Genomic DNA, 18,786 nt, shown 5'->3' with positions numbered 1-18,786 from the left:
TTCGAAAATATAATATATTCATTATTGTCTATTGAGTATAATATTTCACAAATATTTTAGGTACGTGCTACTTACACATTATACAAAATAATTATTTTTGTTAGGGTTTTAAATCTAATGATTAAAAAGAATTGATTATTTTTACTTGTAGTAATTATACTATATTTATTATTTTAGAACGTTTGTAATTTACTTTTTATTTTATATTTAATTTTTACATTATATGTATATACCAATACCTACTTACTGCTTAGTTATATAACTCTAGACATTAATATATATACTTTATGTATATAATAGTGCAAAGTGTCCGCATTCTTGACTTTCAATTTTTATCTAATCGTACAAAGTGTTCGCGTTATGCAGTTTTAACAATGGATCGTAGTACAAAATGACCGCTTACAGTATGTTTACATCAGATAATCACCCGTATAATAACTTATAGATATTTCTTAAATAATTTTTGTTTAATTGTTATAGTTCAAAAATGAATAACAGTAAGTATTTGAAACTTTCACCAAATATTTATATTATAACTTTTTATACATGGTAAAAAATTCAAAATGTTTTTAATCTTTTTCAAGCTGTTTATAGGGATAAGAAATTTTCATTATTTTTTTTTACTTTTTTTCTATATCAATAAAAAATTATTCTCCGGGTCGAAATTCTTGAAAATGTAATTCAAGATCCCATATAAAATGTTCTTTTATCTGTTCAAAATTATTAAAAATACATTAACACTTTTATTGAATATGCATTAAAAAGTTTAAATTTTTTCAAAAATTGTTAAAATCACAAAATTACCAACTAAAAGTAGGTATTTTGCAGAAAACATATTTTAATAAAATCTTCAAATTTTTTTGTTAAGGTTTGAAAAATTAAACAATATTCCTCATGTTGGATCTAAAAAATATACAAACACTTAAAACAGTTAAAACTCGTGTACAGGTACATTAAATTTTAATAAATTTTACTATATAGGTACAATATTTTCAATATATGTTGATTCATTTTAAAATGTTATCTATTTATATTGTGAACCTTTTTACGCTCTTTAACGGTATTCACAGTAAGAGGTTATTAACTTTTGAGTAAATATAATATGGTTATGATATAAATTATAAATATGTGTATATATTACTATAATAAATCAATCTACCGTAATACTAAAAGTAAAATAAATGACTTTAATAAAGTTATATCAAAAATCATATTATATAGAAGAACCCAGATACCGATTTTTTTATTTTAAAGCTAGATTTTTTATATTTTAATCATCACATTCTTAAAAAAAAATTATTTAGTTTTGAATGTTCTTGTAATGTTTAATCTAGTTTTTTTAATAATACATATTTGATAACAATATATCAAACAAAAATATTAAAATAACATTTGATTAATAACATAAAATAAGATTATTTTGTAACTTGTAAACATTATTTATACAACATGCCATTTTTAATTTAAAATAATATTTTTAATTAATTTCAACGCTTTAATTTTAATGGATAATTTATAATTTATAATTCAAACAAAAATGTATTCTATTATTTTAGCCAAGACAAAAGAATATTATTATGTTGGGTCAATTTATTATTTTATGAAAGAGATTTACACAAGGTACAATACAACGATATTACTGCTAGTGTGAAAAAATGTATGTAATTATTATATTTAATAATTTCGGAAAAATTGCAATACGACGAGACACACGCACTCGACATCTTTTTAAATGATCTTTCCGTTTATTCATACGATGCCGCCGTCATTGTAAAATCTTAAGTATAATATTATTATAAAAATAAGGTCTATAATAAAGTCATACTTGAGTGCTTCACTCGGCTGTCGTAACACTCATAGTTATGAGTTACATATTGTAGTTACAAGCAGTCACCCGTCATACCATCTAACATTTAAGATTATATACAAATTCTGTGTCTGGAAATAAAAGAGTTTCTGAAAGAACGACGACTGGAAGTGGTATTAATTTTTATTTTTAATAGGTATGTCTCATTTTATTGTGAATGTTAATTTTCTTAAAGATAGGAATATCATTATAATAATGTATTATAAAAGGTGTAATATATACTTATTAATACTACTACTACTACTACTACTACTTCTATCAACTATGTAGCCGGGCCAATAATTTTCTGTATAATATTATTATCATGACGATTTCGACCGCGACTCAATCGATATAACATGATATAGGTTATTTTTGATCTTTGCTGCTGGTTCAATAGATTTTATCACTCACTTTTCGCGCCTTTTCTCATGATTGTAAATTATTTTAATTATACGTGTGTTTTTCATTTAAATATCTATTACCTATACAGTTTATTATAGTTATCCATGTTAAATAATAAGTACCTATCTTACGTCTAAAATGTAAAAGTAATATACATGTATAATAACTGAATTACAAATTTAAATTTGTTGTATCGACAATTATTAGTTTTATTTATCATAATGTTTTTCTTAAGTATTCAACTAAGCAGTGCTGGATTTAGTAGAGAACTTTTGAGTGGACTGCACCCTAGGGGTCCCCACTATTTTATGACATTTAAATTAGCATACAGAAAAAAACATTTTATTTATATTTAAACATATTTAATAATTAATTAAATAATATTAAACTTTATTTGGACGTTTAAAATTTAATTTTTATCTAACTAATAATAGATTTATTTGAGTTTATTGGCAATGAACGGTGTGTTAGATTATTTAAAATTTTGCACCGTCCGTAATCGGTGTGCACCAACGGTTCTAATAATAATACATCAATAAGTCGAAGTAAACACAATAGTCTTCGGAATAGTCATCGTTAGAATTACGAGATTAGTTTTTGACAGTGGCGTAGCGTGGGTATATACTGTGTCTGCACAACATACACTTCAAAAATTGAAAAATTGTTTTTTTTTTTTATTATTACATTATTTACATTACAATGTCATTACATAGTATTTCATAGTTATAATATAATATATTTTTAATATTATGGATTATGTTCATAGTTCATGGAGATTGATCAACCCTAAACACCACGGCCACACAATAAACGTTTTATTATATAAATAATAATATTAATTACAAAATGTTATTAATAATTTTATACAAATAAAATTTAGAAAAGTTCCCGGTATTAATTTTAATTACTTACACAGTTATTAAGTGATTCATATTTTTACAAAGCAAATATAATATCATAAATAATGATGATATAACTTATACTCGGTTTGATCGTTTTTATGACTATTTATTATTAAATAAGTAATTACTAATACTAAATAACATGATAATAAATGAATCTAGGTAGAAATTCCGAGGAAATAGCATAAAATAAGTTTCATATATTATAATATGTATCCACTAATATCTGTGTATCATTTAAAATAAAATATTTTTAATTTTATACCATATACAATATGATGTAATACTATAAAACAAAAAAAAATAGTAATTATACTTTTGTTCAATACTTATAAAAGTATCGAAAAACTTGTGAATTGTAATACACGTAGGTACAGTATAAGGTATAACTAGATATGTAAGCTTGAAAATTTTTAATTGAACATTTTTTTTTTTAATTGAAAATTTAAAAATTTTAAAAATTTTAGTTATCATGTATTTTTTTATTTACTATATTATTATGTTCAATATAATAACACCAAAATAATGTAAAAATGGGTATAAATGGTAATAAAAGTACATAATTTAAAATATAATTATGAATATATATGAATAATAATATAATTATAAGTTATAACTATAACTATAACTATATAATATCAAAATATTTATTCGATATGAAATTAATATAATAAATTATAAAATTTTCATGTTTCTTAAAATTTTCACAAAAAAAAAAATTCATGAAAATTTACATCACTAGGTATAACACATTAATTATATTTTTATATACCTGTCAAATTCAATTGACTAAGGTCAGCTGGAACTATTGGGTGATTAGATTTTTTTTTTATTCCCTAGTGTCCTTTTCACTAATTGTTCTGAAGGTATTCTAGATTTACAATCAATATTCAATTTAACTATTTCTTCAGCAAATAGTGATGATGGATTTTTGTCAGTGATTGTCGTTTTATTCTAGTAATAATATTACATTTTACATTTAATTCATTTTAGAGCACGCTATCCATGAATTTGTTATCTCCGTTTTAAACACGTACAACATAGAAAATTTTCATTCACTATAGTTTCAATAGTGTAGTGGCGTATTTTTTTTTTTTTGAGGGGGGGGGGTGTCCACGGTATCTAGACACCCCCAAACCAAAGAAAAAAATTATATTTAATGTAGATAAATTTCGAAGGGAATTTGGCAAACAATAATATATGCTTCGTTTTTTTGACTAATTTGATATTATATAAAGTCATAAACTAATTTAAAATTAGTTCATAACGAATCACATATTATTGTTTGCCAAATTCCCTTCAAAATTTATCGATAATAATTATTGATTTTTTTTTATATATATATATATATAAAGTAATAAACTAATTAGGAAGGAAAATAAATTTAGTTTTAAATAATGTACCTACTTATTATCCTATTATATTTTTAATTATTTATAAAACTGTTACTCTTCTATCATCACTGGTATGGAATTTAACAAACGAAATACATTGTAATAATTATGTTTATAGTAAGTATTTTATACCTGTATGATTTAAATTACATAAAAATTACTAGTTTTAATTAAATAAATAAAAATATTTCATTACAATATTTGATGAGTATATTATGATCTTTGTGGTAGTAAATGTAAAACAGAAATATTGCAACCAATTAACAAATAAGTATATACCTACATTATCTGGATACCCCCCAAAAAAACATTCAAAATACGCCACTGTAATAGTGTGTTGTTAGTTTTGATATTAGAGCAAATTGACCTATTATTAAACTTTTAGGTAATAACATTATCTGTACTTACGCGTTGACGATTTTTCAATATTTAATTTAATGGTTTAGTTTTTATATGAGCATTTTTAAATTAGTGTATTGAAAAATTTCCGACACTTAAGCACAGTGAATGAAAATTTGATATTTTGTACGTATGTAAAATGAAGACAACAAATGCACGTCTTATTAACGACAATATTATAAATATTATTCAAATAATATATACATCAAGTTAATATTAAAGTCATAAATCTTACTTTCATTTCTGCTAAGCATTTCACGACTGATATATTTCGTCGAAATCAGCTGAATGTGAATAGTTTTTAACCAATAATGGATTATTTTTTAATAAATCTGTAGTTAGCGATGCAGAATAATTTAACAAATTTCGTTTGACACAATGCCAACGAATTTTGGTTTAGAATGGTATATGCATACCCATTTAAACACAATTTATTTTTATTTTTATTTGATTTAATAATTTCAGCCATTTTCAATAAATTTAATAAAATAAAATAAAATGATACGCACGCACGCTTAAACGGTTCAACTGAAAATTCAGAACTTAAACAGATAATTATGTTACATAATACGTTATAACAAAATTGTCTCGATAATCTTATCGTAATAACTGCTACATGATGTCAATTACAAATTAGGTAGGTACAAATATCTACAGATATTCACACTCATAGTAGAACATAGGGTGTTTTTTGACATGGATAATTATTAACTAATGTGTTACATGGTGTTCCCTTTTTATTATATTACGATCATTCAATTTTTAGATTTTGGAAAATTTGACCATGGACATTCTCGGTTTTGGATATTTTCACCTCGGACATTTTTGTATAATAACATAATAAATTTTATTTAATAAGTAAGTAAAAATAAACTTTTCTTGTTTATATATAAAAAGCCCCACAATGTATTCCACTCAGGGGCCACACTATACCTAAAATACTAAAAAATAATATTAAACACTAAATAATACCAAGTAATTATTACTTACTGTCTATTATTAGCGTTAAAAAATAATATAAAATATTTGTATGAACAAAATATTATAATATATTAAATAATAAATGCTGACAGACAGTCACTGTCGACGTACTTTTAACTGGTACCTATATGCATAGTAATTATCGAGTACTATCTCTAAGAACTAAGAAGCAATAATTTAATACATAATAAGTCAAATTTAAAATATAATAAAAAAATAATAAAAAGAAATATAAAAAAAAATATGATCTACATGACGTTAAATAAGGATCAAATGATAATTGTATCAATAATTTCTTCGTCCCATCGATGAAAACAAAAATACATAAAATTTACGTTAATTTAAAAAAATAAAAATCACTATGAAAATGATTTTCTCGACTGACAGACAAAAAGTTAAATTTACTTTCGGTGTAGAGTGTTGTATAAAATGCCAATTTATGTCCTATAATCATAACATAAATTGTGCTTAATTGATAAAATATTGTCTGCACATATAACAACTTAAATATATCAATAATATACATTTATGTAACTACTATATGTTTACATGTACTTACTATGTAAGTTATTTTTAGATTCTGAGCGTAACGATGAATCTATTAATTTTTTAAATACGTGTGTGTGTGTTTATTTTTTTTTTATTTACGTATACTGTATACACGATTCACGATTAGTATTTGAAAAAAATGCTTTGATTTTCAACTTTGAGTGTGGTTTTGGATAAAAATTAGATAAAATATCTTTATCTAATATAATTTAAAATAAAACATTCTAATGGAAAGTAAAATTAATTTTTAATGAAATTTTAATGAAGTCAAAATGTTGACAAAATCATGAAAATAGGCTTAATAAACTGCTTCGCAGTTGACAATTTATATGATATACAATTGTATTACCCATTAATAGGCTTAAATATGTATTACAGAGTTCCTCGTAAATACTTCATACTGAAACAAAAAATTTAAAAAATTCAAGAACATTGTTTTATGTAAACTAGAAAAAATAAATACAATTTGGCATTCCAAAAAAACTTTAAAATTGAATACTAGGTTTATTATAAGTACAACTTATCGTAGTGAAAAAATATCAAAAATCGTTAGTAACAATTTTTGTTTATAAGCATTAAAAGTTCAAATGTTTACGAAATATGTCGAAATCGCGAAAATTAAATACATTTTTTTAAATATATTAGCGCGGACCACAGCGGACTGACAATTTTCGGATAGCCGTGGGAGGTCTAGACGAGCTATACCGCGCCTAAACGAGCAAGAGCGTTCCCACAGCGCGTGTAGTGTACCGAGTCAGCGTACAAGCGGCTTTAGAAATCGTCTAAATTTCGTTCCTTAAATATGTGCTATAGCGAGGCCCCTCAATAATATATCGCATACTACAACCACACAACGCGTTGCCGGTTGCTACATATTCGAACGATTAACGCGCGCTCGTCTGCATGGGACCCTGGTAGTCACGACGCCGTGTTGACATTCGGACTTATGTTTTTCGGTAACCCACAAGAACGCGATCACTCAACCGATAGGCGCAAAATGTGATCCTTACTTAGCCTTACTTACTTACTCTATCTGTATAATGCGGAACGCGACACTGTTAATTGTAACGCGTCTATTGTCACTGTCTACCGTAAAACACTTTAAATACTTATAAGGGACGTCGTCAATGTGGATCAAATTTTGAATTTAGAGAAGCTCTTTTGGTAAGTGATATATTATGTACGCACAATTTACAGTGTAAATTTTAGTGTATATATAATCTAATCGCCATTTTAATTCTTCCGATTTCGATTCTTCTTAACATTCATCGATTGTCGATGTTGCTTCAATGCTTCAATAGCACGTTGTCCCGCGAAAACGTGAAATTCGAAAAAAATGTTACATAGCTATATTCCCGCCCATCCTTCAATGGTATGCATCGAGTTGTAATTTCGTCAGATTTACACGCGTCGAGATGTCGGCGCATACGCATTCAATACCGTTTCACACCGACGGTGTAGTGTACACTGTATTATAATCGTATAGTTTATTATCATTATACGAATATTGACGCGGTGACGCCGTGGACGGACAGGCCTATCGGGAAACCGGGCATTTCCCGGTGGGCCCCCCCCCTTCGTATTTCGGTAATGTGTCCCTTTTTAGACTTTTTTTTTTTTCACGTGGGGGCCTCTTTTCAAAATGGCCTATCCGCCCATGCCCGATACCCTCGTGACACGTTGTTTCCGTCTTACAAACGCGTACAACAGATACAGTCGATATCACTTTCACTGTAATCGACCGAACAGTAATTTTTAAAATCAGAGTTAATTTTTATCTTTTATGCAATCATAAGGTACGGTCACGTTCTGCGTATAATATTTTAATGTCCTCATCGGCACGGCCATCGCTATTCTCAACGCATTCCTTAAACAACAGTCCGCAGTATTGGTCGTCGGGCGCGCAGCTAGCCACGCCCTCGCCACCAGTCACTTCACACTTTAGTCTATAGGTTTTTTCTCGAGTCGGTACTCGGTAGTTCGGTTTATCGGTCCGTCAACACGTTTAATGTCGCGGTCGACATAATATATTCGACAACAATTGCGTTGCCCCGAACGCCGCTGTCGACAAAAATATCTCGTAATTTTTGCCGGTGTCGTTTGATTATTTTGATTTTTTCTTCTGACTATTTGTGATTACATTACTAATTGAATGGTGTATTTGTTTTTATTTTTGGTCTAATAATACATCTGTTATTTCAATTTTTCCCGAAATGTAGAAACAGAGCTGATTTTATTAGTATAATAGTATAATACTGATGTATATTATATATTACAGTAAAACGTCCGTTCGGTCACCTCTATATCTATGTAACGGTTAGGTTTTTTTGGTCCCATCAAGTGTTATGTCATGTTACCTCTATAGGACGGCCACCTCTAAATAGCGGTCATTATTTATGGCAATTAGATGATCGTTAATTGTAAGTTCCACTGATATATTGGCATGCTCCATAGTATTGTATAAAAAATTGAATCTAAATTTTTCAATAAAAAATATTATTTATAAAGTATAAGCAAATATATTTATAGGTTTTACGACGATATACATGTATCTATGCACCAAACGCGCCGACAATATAATATCAAATTTCTAATTAAATAATATATTATTTATAAATTATAAGAAACAAGATGATACATTAAATCTCTATTCATATTATTATTACCTCATATATGTACGCAATTATTAATTAGTAAACTGTGTAACAATGTTTCAATGTATTATTAGTTATAGTATATTAATTTTTAAAACAATTCTGAACGGAAATGATTTATCAGTCTAGGATAATTAGTAGGATATATTCTATTATTACCTATATTTAAATTGTAATACGTATATCTTTATTTTACGCGATTCCCTAAAAAATTAAATTTCAATAATTTAATACGTTCATACAACTTTCCTATATTGACACTAGAGTTTTACAGTTATTTTAAGAAAAAGTTGTGGAGAACCTTGTATTGCGTTATTATTCTTAGGTGTAGTTCACAAAAATGTTATGAATTTTTAACTTCAACATTCCTAGCAAGTTTTCACGATTTTGACATATTTCATAAACATTTTAACTTTAAATGCTTTTAAACAAAAATTGTGACTAAAAAAAAACAAATGTATAAATTATCGCACGACGCGCGGTGGCCTGTAGGTTTCAAGCAACTTGACCTTTTATTCTTTTGTATGTATTTTATCGGCGTGTATATAATATTACCACGTAGGTACCTATGTCATCGTATTATATCATATTAACATTCTGGTATTCAATAAAAATAGTTACCTATTCATGACGAGTTTATAGTCGTATTAGTAATTAGTATTATAAATACATATAATAAGATTTAAATAATACCAAAATCGGCAAGATCAATAATTAATAATAATATGAATAATATAATGTTATACCTTTTATGACGTATATGACGACGCGGCAATTAGTGCTCACGGCGCTCTCGCGTATATAGTGATAATAATATAATAAAGAGTGATTTACGTCCTCGCACTAAATGCCAGCATTAGGCAACCAAAACTTGCTTTAAAATGCAATACTACTGAATCTAGTCTTACTAATATACAACTCACGTATTTTTTACAATACAAATAAAACATAATAAATCTGGAACTATTATACGGAATGATATATTTGTATTTTGTGTGATTTAATCAAATAATAGGTACGAGTATACAAATATTGGGTTGTCGATAAAATAAGTTGAATTTTATCTTTAATAATCTGGTTATTTATTTAGATATTATAATATATGTATGAAGAATAAAGATATCAACTAATAGCTGAAATTTTCGTTATAACTTCGTATTTTATAAATAGAGACTTCCGTTATCTACTTCCGTAAGTCTGCATGTACATACTAAAAAATCATCTTTATTGTGTTTTATTTTTTTTAATTTTAAACAAATCATTGACAAATACGTTAAATGAAACGCTTTTTATACAAACATTATTATAATATGATCATGGCGGATCATGCCAATAAACAACAATGAATTATATTAAATTAATTTTTTATATGACAAAAATTGCACGATTTAATGATTTTCGGTGCAGTCATAGTTCATAAAATCAGTTTAAACTTATTTTGTTTTCAATATAATATAATTACTTAAAACTAAAATAAACACAACACTGGCTTGAAACATTGTGTTGACAACTAATCTAATTCTCAGTACATTAAATTGTAAATACGTTATTTAAAATACTCACGTTCTCGTACTAGTTGGCACATACCTTGGTGGCTAGATAACCTGTGGTTATTAAATTATTTAGTACAATTGAGAAAATACGTGTGCGATAAGTCATTTGCCCTTAGTCTGCAAGCGGACGCATACAAGTGGAAATCCGTATCTCTGTGATCAATGTGATATGACATTCTCTCAAAACAGCCATCTGACACAACACCGGCAGACCTACACGGGTGAAAAACCGTACCCGTGCGACGTGTGTGATATAGAATTTACTTGTAAAGCAATCTGACTAGACACCGGCGGACGCATATTGGTGAAAAACCGTACCGATGTGGCGTGTGATGAGTGTCAAGTCGTTCACTCGTTATGACAGTCTGACGAATGCCGATATATGGACGGACCAGAAGTCGACGCACTCTGCGGACATGTCAGTAAATTGCACAACGCTGTCTGTTAGGTTTGTTTGACAAAAATGATCCTTCTAATATGGTTTTAATTATTAATGATGCTGCCTTAATGATAATTATGTCCGCGACAGCTAATAATACGCTAGATGTTTGTTATTAACTGCACACCCGTATTCATTTTTTTTGTGTGCATCAAAAGTAAATAAATATATGTCTATTAACTTTGCAATGAAAACCATTTAGTCATTGTTCTTTATTTTAAACAAATAAGCATTGTACATTAAGTTGAAAAAGTTTTCATTGCCCATCATGAACCAGGGTGTGGGTGCTGTGAATATAACATGTATGAGACAATAATATGTTGATGAGGTTACAAAATATCTATAAAGTACACTGCGCAGAAGAAATATACCTACAATGTCAATATTAACATATTATGTGACATGCGACTAGCTTTTATATTCGTTATGTTTGTCGTATGTTAGTCGTTTAATAAACTTTTAATCACAATTAAAAAAATTTCAAAATTATTTGCATAGAAAATTTTAGCAATAACCATGTTTCCGACCTTGTAATAATAGGTTCGGGAATCTGGAGGTAAAGGTATACCCGGAATTTCTTTTCTGTATTTATTTATTCTCGATGGTATTACTTTTAAGAAAGCTTTGTTTTCCTAAAATAAACGAAATAAGTTACATATGTCTTTCGATTTTATATATTAAAAAAATTACCGTTGTTAAATAATCTATTTATGTTATAATGAATTTAGTTTAGTTAAGTCTTTTGCTCATTAAAACACTATATTTAAAAAAAAAAAATCCAAAAACGTGAAAAATTGCAAAAAATTGTATTATAAAATTAAGTAGGCAGATAATGAAAGAACATAAAGTATATAATTATAAAAAATGTATATATTATAATAAATATAATTTATATAAGCAATAACTTATTACTAATAATCAAAAGCAATGACTTTATAACAAGTAACAACTCTAATATCCCGAAAGTCAAAAAAAGAAGTCAATGAGGAGGGGGATATAACCCCTAACCTACCCCCCCTGGGCACGCCACTGAACCCACGGTATTTCAATACCAACATTTTTACATATTTCATGAAAATTTTAAAATCACTGCTTTTAATAAATTTAAATTTAAAAAAATTTAACCTATCAATATATTCCAATAAAAGTAATGTAAAATACATGCCATGGCGATGACATGCCATATTACAAACCTAAATCCTAAATTAAATTGCATATTACATATTGTCCTAGAAACCTAGTACCTAGTAGTAATTTTATGTCAGTATAACTAGTTGAAATTAAAATTGTAATTTGTGATGATTATTATTTAGCGACTATAAAATTTAGTTGTAATTTTTATACCTGAAAAAATATTATTTTATACATTTTTTTTTAAATTTTCGCTTCAATATGCAATAAATTTTGAATTTTGCCAAAATATGCAGAAATAAGCAAAACAAATTTCACCATTAGTTTCAAATTATGATAATCCGTGGAGATAACTGACAAAAATCCAAAAATATTTAAAGGAAAAAGTATGCAATTGCATAAAAATCCGCGCTTTAGTGTTGATGAATATACATATTTATACAGCATATAAGTTTATTTTGCAAGAACTACAAAACTAGTTGACAAAGTGTATTAATTTATAGAAGCCCATAAATGAAAAATCCTGATTTATAAGCATTAATTGTTTCTTCGGTATCGACGAAGGTTGGTATTGAATCCATGTTGCTCTACAACAATTTTTCCTGTAGTTCGATAACGTCTTAAGTTTGATTTCCACCAAAAGTGATATAAATGACCACTGTTTTCATTATTACTGTTTTTATTTTTACTGCTCCTGTTATTGGATAGTTGTCTTAGTTGCTTGGGATAGCCGTCTTCTGTTCTTGTTATTGCATTATTATCTGAAATACAAGTTAGCTTAACATTAATTCCAATCCAAAAATAAAATGAAAATTTATATTTTAGAAACTACTGGAAAATGTATAAATTGAAAAAAGTTATAAACTATACTTTTACAGTTATAAACTCAAAACACATTAATCAAGAGATAAAAAAATATGTTTCGTTATTTAAATTTTTTTTTAAATATATTTTACTAACATAAAATTATTTAAATGCATTACTAATCTCGCAGGCAATTAAAACGTTCAAATAGCTAGTACTGTTTTTAAAGTTTAAATTGAAAATATAGTTTCAATGCAGATACTATATCTTACAGTTTTGATAAAATGTATTAAAATTATTAATACTTGAAAATATATTGAAATTAAAGTACTTAGCAGATAATAATGGTTGTTAAGGTGTTCAAAAATAATTATTTTCAATACATTTATACATATGACTTTAATGAATTATACTAAGAAAAATTAAAATGTTATGTCTAAGTGTATAATGTTTTAAACATTTTAATATAAATTCAACTAATTCAAGTACTATTTTACGACTTTTAATTGTTATTAACATTATCACTTATAATCATATTGTTAAACAATTTTCTTTTTAATATTATACAGTTTTTTGTATTTCATATTTGTAATAACCTTCTAACAATCTGACACAATTATATCAATAAACTTTTAAATCTGCATTATCAATAAATACTAGGTTAATCAGTTAAAGTACTGACCGATATCGTGATTGCCATTATTGTGTAAGTCCTGTTGATTTTGTGTTATTCTTCGTTCCATATCTTTCAATGTTTCCAACCATGGCCCGACAGTATCGATTTTGGCAATCCCGATCCTGCTGCCCCCTTCGTTAAACATCAATACGTCCAATATTCTAATAGTCTTACGTAATTTGTACAAAGCAGATTCATAATTGTCTACGAATTGAAAAAAAAACGACCAATTAATTTTCTATACAATTAATAATTATGATTACATAAGAAAAACCTTACCGACTATGACTTTATTTAAAGCAGCCAATATAGTCCGTTTGCACACGTCCACTACTTTATCGTCGTCCAGTGTGATCTCAAACTGTGTTTTTATTTCGTTTGCTTGCTTAATTGTCATCAGTAAAGAAATTTATATAATAGTATTTTTGGTAGGTTTGTAATTTGTGTATACTTAGAATATATATGTAAATTAAACAGGTAACTTACTACTGACAATCTATTGTTATTATTTGATGTTTGTTGTTGATGCGTGTTTTTATTATCAAATATGACGGTTGACTTCATACTGTTGTCAATAGTCCTTTCTCCTAGATGTAGTCGACTTAAACACGACGAAGGCGAATCATTTTTTAACATTTTAGTGGCAGCTTCCTCGGAGTTTCTTTCTAAACAGAAACATATTTTATTTATACCTACCTGATTATAAAACAATATCTATTTTTGACGAATCTAAAACAAAGGTAGGTACACTGTTTATATAAACGTATAGACTCGTGGTGTATGAAACATGATCACACCTACCATTGTAGTCGTAATAATTTATACGTTGCTGGAATTGTTGCTGAATGGTATTGCAGCCAACTGTAAGTGATGATTCTGGTGCTGGTGGTAGAAGTGATGGCTGTTGGGGTTGCTGCATCATGGGTGTAAATGGCTGGCGAACATAATAAGAGTCTGGTAGAGGTGGCGAAGATAACATCAACGATGGCAGAGATGATGGTTCTGGTGTTGGTGGTGGTGGTGGACGACTCATCAGAATTTGAGGAAATGTATAATGATGATGTTCTTGTTCTTGAACGTCATCGTTGACCATAAAATAAGAAAATGGATAGTATATGTGATCTTGATGATTGCCAACATCGATAAAACCATTTCCCGACGTGTGCGTTTCGATTCCTTTAATTGTGCCAAAGTAATAAATTGTTATAATTTTATTATGAAAAATATATGGTTTAAAAAGTAAACAATTAATAAAGCACTAATAGTACAAATTATATTATATAAAGTATTTTTAATATCACTGACATAGTTACATTTAAAACAAGCAGTATTTTACTATTAAATTAGAAATATTATTAATTTTCAGTGGCTGTATTAATTTTAAAATAACCCAAATTTATTTATTGTTTTAATTTTAATTTCATGACGAATATATAATAATATATACTATTTAGGACATTTAGAAATAAAATGTAATAATTACATTTCTTATATAAATATTAATACATTTTGGGTATGTAATTTGGTAAAATATATTATGTTACCTGCATGATTGCATTAAATCTAAAAAATAATTAATAAAATATCCAAAATATTTTAGTCAATTAAATAAAGAACTAAAGTACTACTTAAATACTCAATAATAATTATAGATAGCATAAAATGGTTTAATTTAAAAAAGGTGGGTAAGTGGGTACTGCTCTGCCCAGGGCCCCCGCAAGGAGGGGGGGTATGATGGACCTTGAGTACAATGGCCCGTTGAAATTTATTTGTAATTTTTAAGGGCCCGGACAAACATTTAGTACAGGGGCCCGATATTGTGTGTGGCGGCCTTGGTTCTGCTGTATAGGTACAGTAGATGTCTAGTGGGTCACTGTAATGGAAGTGTTAAATTTGAATTCAATGATACGTTTATCGTTATACGAAAAATGATTCCGAGTAGTGGGTGAAGAAGATCTATTATTCTACCTAGTATATTTCGTTTTATGTTTTTGAACATTACTACTAGGTATCTAGAGTAATTCATTTTGCAATTAATAATACAGTAGGTTAAAATAACTTTTGCCGAAGATAATGCATTTGAAAATATCATTATGCGTATAAAATATAATAATATACGTTCAAGTTTTATTTCCTCAAGAATAACATTTTGAATTATAACAAAATCATGAATATATTACTGCATGAATATTGAATATATTAAACGATATATAGTTTTGCATAGATGTAGATTATATATGTAAATACTAAATATTTCTTAATTTCAACTCTAAAAACTTATACAAATAAATTCTACTTATATATATTCTGTAAGAAAAATTTATATGAGATTTGTATGCAATTTTTAAAAACGTAGATACAACATTTTAACTTCAAAAGTATATAAAAAAAAAATTATGTCTATGTATTTTTAATATTTTTGTTCAGATATAAGAATAAATGAGGGAAATTTTCATAAATTTTAACCCGGTGAATAATTTTTATTAAATTTTATAGAAAAAAAATTTAAAAAATTTAAAATTTTTCATGCACATAAATGAGTCAAAAAAAGTTAAAAATTATTGAAAAGTTTATCGTATAGTGAAAATAGTAATATAAACATTTGGTAAAAATTTCAAAAATCTATTGTTATTTACTTATTTATTTTTTGATATACTATAAAACATCAAAAAATGTTTAAGGAGAAATAATTATTTTACGGGTGAATATCGAATGTCGTAAAATTTTAACTTCAAATTCAACTAAAAAATTATTTGAATTTTCGGTAGAATTTTTTTTAAATAGGTTGAAAAACTTATGAAGAACCTTGTATTAATTATATTTTTACTCAGCGATTTATTTTTTATCGACATTTATAAAAAAAAATAACTAAAATAAATAGAAATTTCAAATGTATTTAAATAACTCAAAAAAAGTCAAAATGGTTTCTACTTAATAAATTCTCAACTATGTACTCGTATATAACAATTTAACGCAAATTATGCAAATATTGTTTAACAATAATACTTTAGGGCTTACTGCAGTTAGTCAAAAAATGACCAGATATAAAAATTTAAAAACAGTAAATTTTTTTTTGGTAAAAATACCATCTGTAAAATTTGAAAAACAAACTTTGTTAATATGTTGGAAACATATTAACAAATAACAAATTAAATTAACTATGCTACCAAACATATTAGATTTCATTTTAATTAAATTATAAAAATCATAAACATGTATTAACCCATAATGTTTTCAAAAAAAGAGTACGATTTTTTGACCTAACGCGATTGTTAAGAACACTAGGAAATGCAAAAAAAAAGTACTGTCCTACGAAAAATAGTACGTCTGGTCATAACTGCGTAACACTGGGTATATACACATGGACTTATTTAATAAATAAAAGATTTATCACGTCAATTATTGAAGATTTTGCATAATGCATGTACGTATGTTACATTTATTTTTAGTGTCATATTATATTCACAGCCCTGAATTATATATAATATTGCTTACCATTATTTTCGTAGTGGTGTAGGTGGTGCTGGATTCGTGTACAGTGATGGCTCGACCAACGTTGCTGCGGCCGATGGAGTTCATCGTCTTTGTGCCACATAATCCGTCCGGATGTTCGATTTGATGGCAATGGTTGACCGCAGTTATACCTGCCTACTTTTATAAATATATACCTACTAAGATATAAGAATTTAAAAAAATAGCTCATCACCACAGCTAACGGACATTCACGGTGATCGACAGTCCTCGCGGAGGAAATGCACAGAACGACTGCAACATTACATGTGCGACTTACATATATATATATATATATTTATTATTATTAGAACACGGTATCCCTGTAAAATTTTGTACGCAAGCGCTGTACACGCTGCATATAATATTACCACTGTTCAAAGGCTGATACGATTTTGCTGGCTGAGAGAGGGGGCGAGGTTGCTACCAATGGGAGTATTATATTTATTATTAATAATTATTATATATAATTTCGTGTGTGGATTATGCTATGTAATATATTGCCGATTTCGGTGGTTAAATAGTATAGGGTTATATTTTGAAGTTTCGCGGTGCACGCCACCCTTTGATGAGAAGTTACGAATTTCGAATTTTAAAAAATACTGAAAAAGGATCGAAAATGATTTTTATACAGCAAGTAGGTACATATATATATATATGACTATATATTATAATTATATTCAATGAAAGGTTAAATAATAATTAAAAGGTAATATTAACGTAAGCTGTACCTACTTAATTCATACACACTTTTGTCATTGCATTTCCATTTATCAGTAATCAAGATTTTTATTTTTCAAATAAAACATAGAACTCACAGTACCTATTGTTTTTTAAATATTAAGTTAAACAAACAAAAAATAAAATAAAAAACAAATAAATGAAAAATTTTATGGAAAACCGTTTTCTAATTTTATTTATTTGTTTTGATTCAAAAATAAATAACTGTAGTGAGTGGTGACTTGAGTTTTTAGCGAAATATTTATTTGAGACTATATATATGATATCTAAAAATGATTATTATTTTCAAAATATTTTAGTTTTTTGTGCTATTTATTATACAAAGATATTTGAAATTGTTTTGCAAATTGGATCTAGTTAGTACTTTTGGGAGGTCAAAATGCTTAGTACTTTTCAAAGCAACTATGAAAAAAATTAAAGAAAATTAGGATGTATGACATTAATTAAGTTTTTTTTAAAAGAATTAACTAAAATGCCATCATCGAAGTTTTGTCTAGTAGTAAATAAAACACTTATTAAATGTTGTTAATATTTTATCATTCTGTGGAAAGTAAACTATCAAGTTAACTATTTTGGGCAACTTTAATAAAATAATATTATATTATTTAACTCGGTTAACTGATTTTAACTGGACGTATGATATAATATTTTGGTACCTACTTATTAGTTATTAATAATATGTCTTATCGACATTCGACGGTACCAAAATTCCTGGCTGATAATATAAATATATAATAGATACTGTTATTATTAAGTCAATAGTAATGTAGCGATTCATATAGAAAGGAGGTTGATATTCAGT

At 27.1% G+C, this 18,786-nt stretch overlaps 1 protein-coding gene across 1 annotated transcript; it reads right to left on the bottom strand.

Moving 5' to 3' along the window:
• Positions 1 to 12,790: 12,790 nt before the first annotated feature.
• On the bottom strand, positions 12,791 to 17,328 carry LOC113560198. Its single transcript, XM_026965957.1, has 6 exons — positions 17,229 to 17,328; positions 14,535 to 14,909; positions 14,220 to 14,398; positions 14,013 to 14,118; positions 13,740 to 13,937; positions 12,791 to 13,014 (listed from the first exon to the last, which is right to left on the bottom strand). The coding sequence occupies exons 1-6, from the start codon at positions 17,326 to 17,328 to the stop codon at positions 12,791 to 12,793; spliced, it is 1,182 nt and encodes a 393-aa protein (XP_026821758.1).
• Between the last annotated feature and the right edge of the window lie 1,458 nt (positions 17,329 to 18,786).

This window comes from Rhopalosiphum maidis, chromosome 3 (genome assembly GCF_003676215.2).
Source record: "Rhopalosiphum maidis isolate BTI-1 chromosome 3, ASM367621v3, whole genome shotgun sequence".
Taxonomy (NCBI): Eukaryota; Metazoa; Arthropoda; class Insecta; order Hemiptera; family Aphididae; genus Rhopalosiphum; species Rhopalosiphum maidis.
The sequence above is the reverse complement of the archived record's forward strand: the minus strand, read 5'-3'. Positions and strand labels throughout refer to the sequence as shown.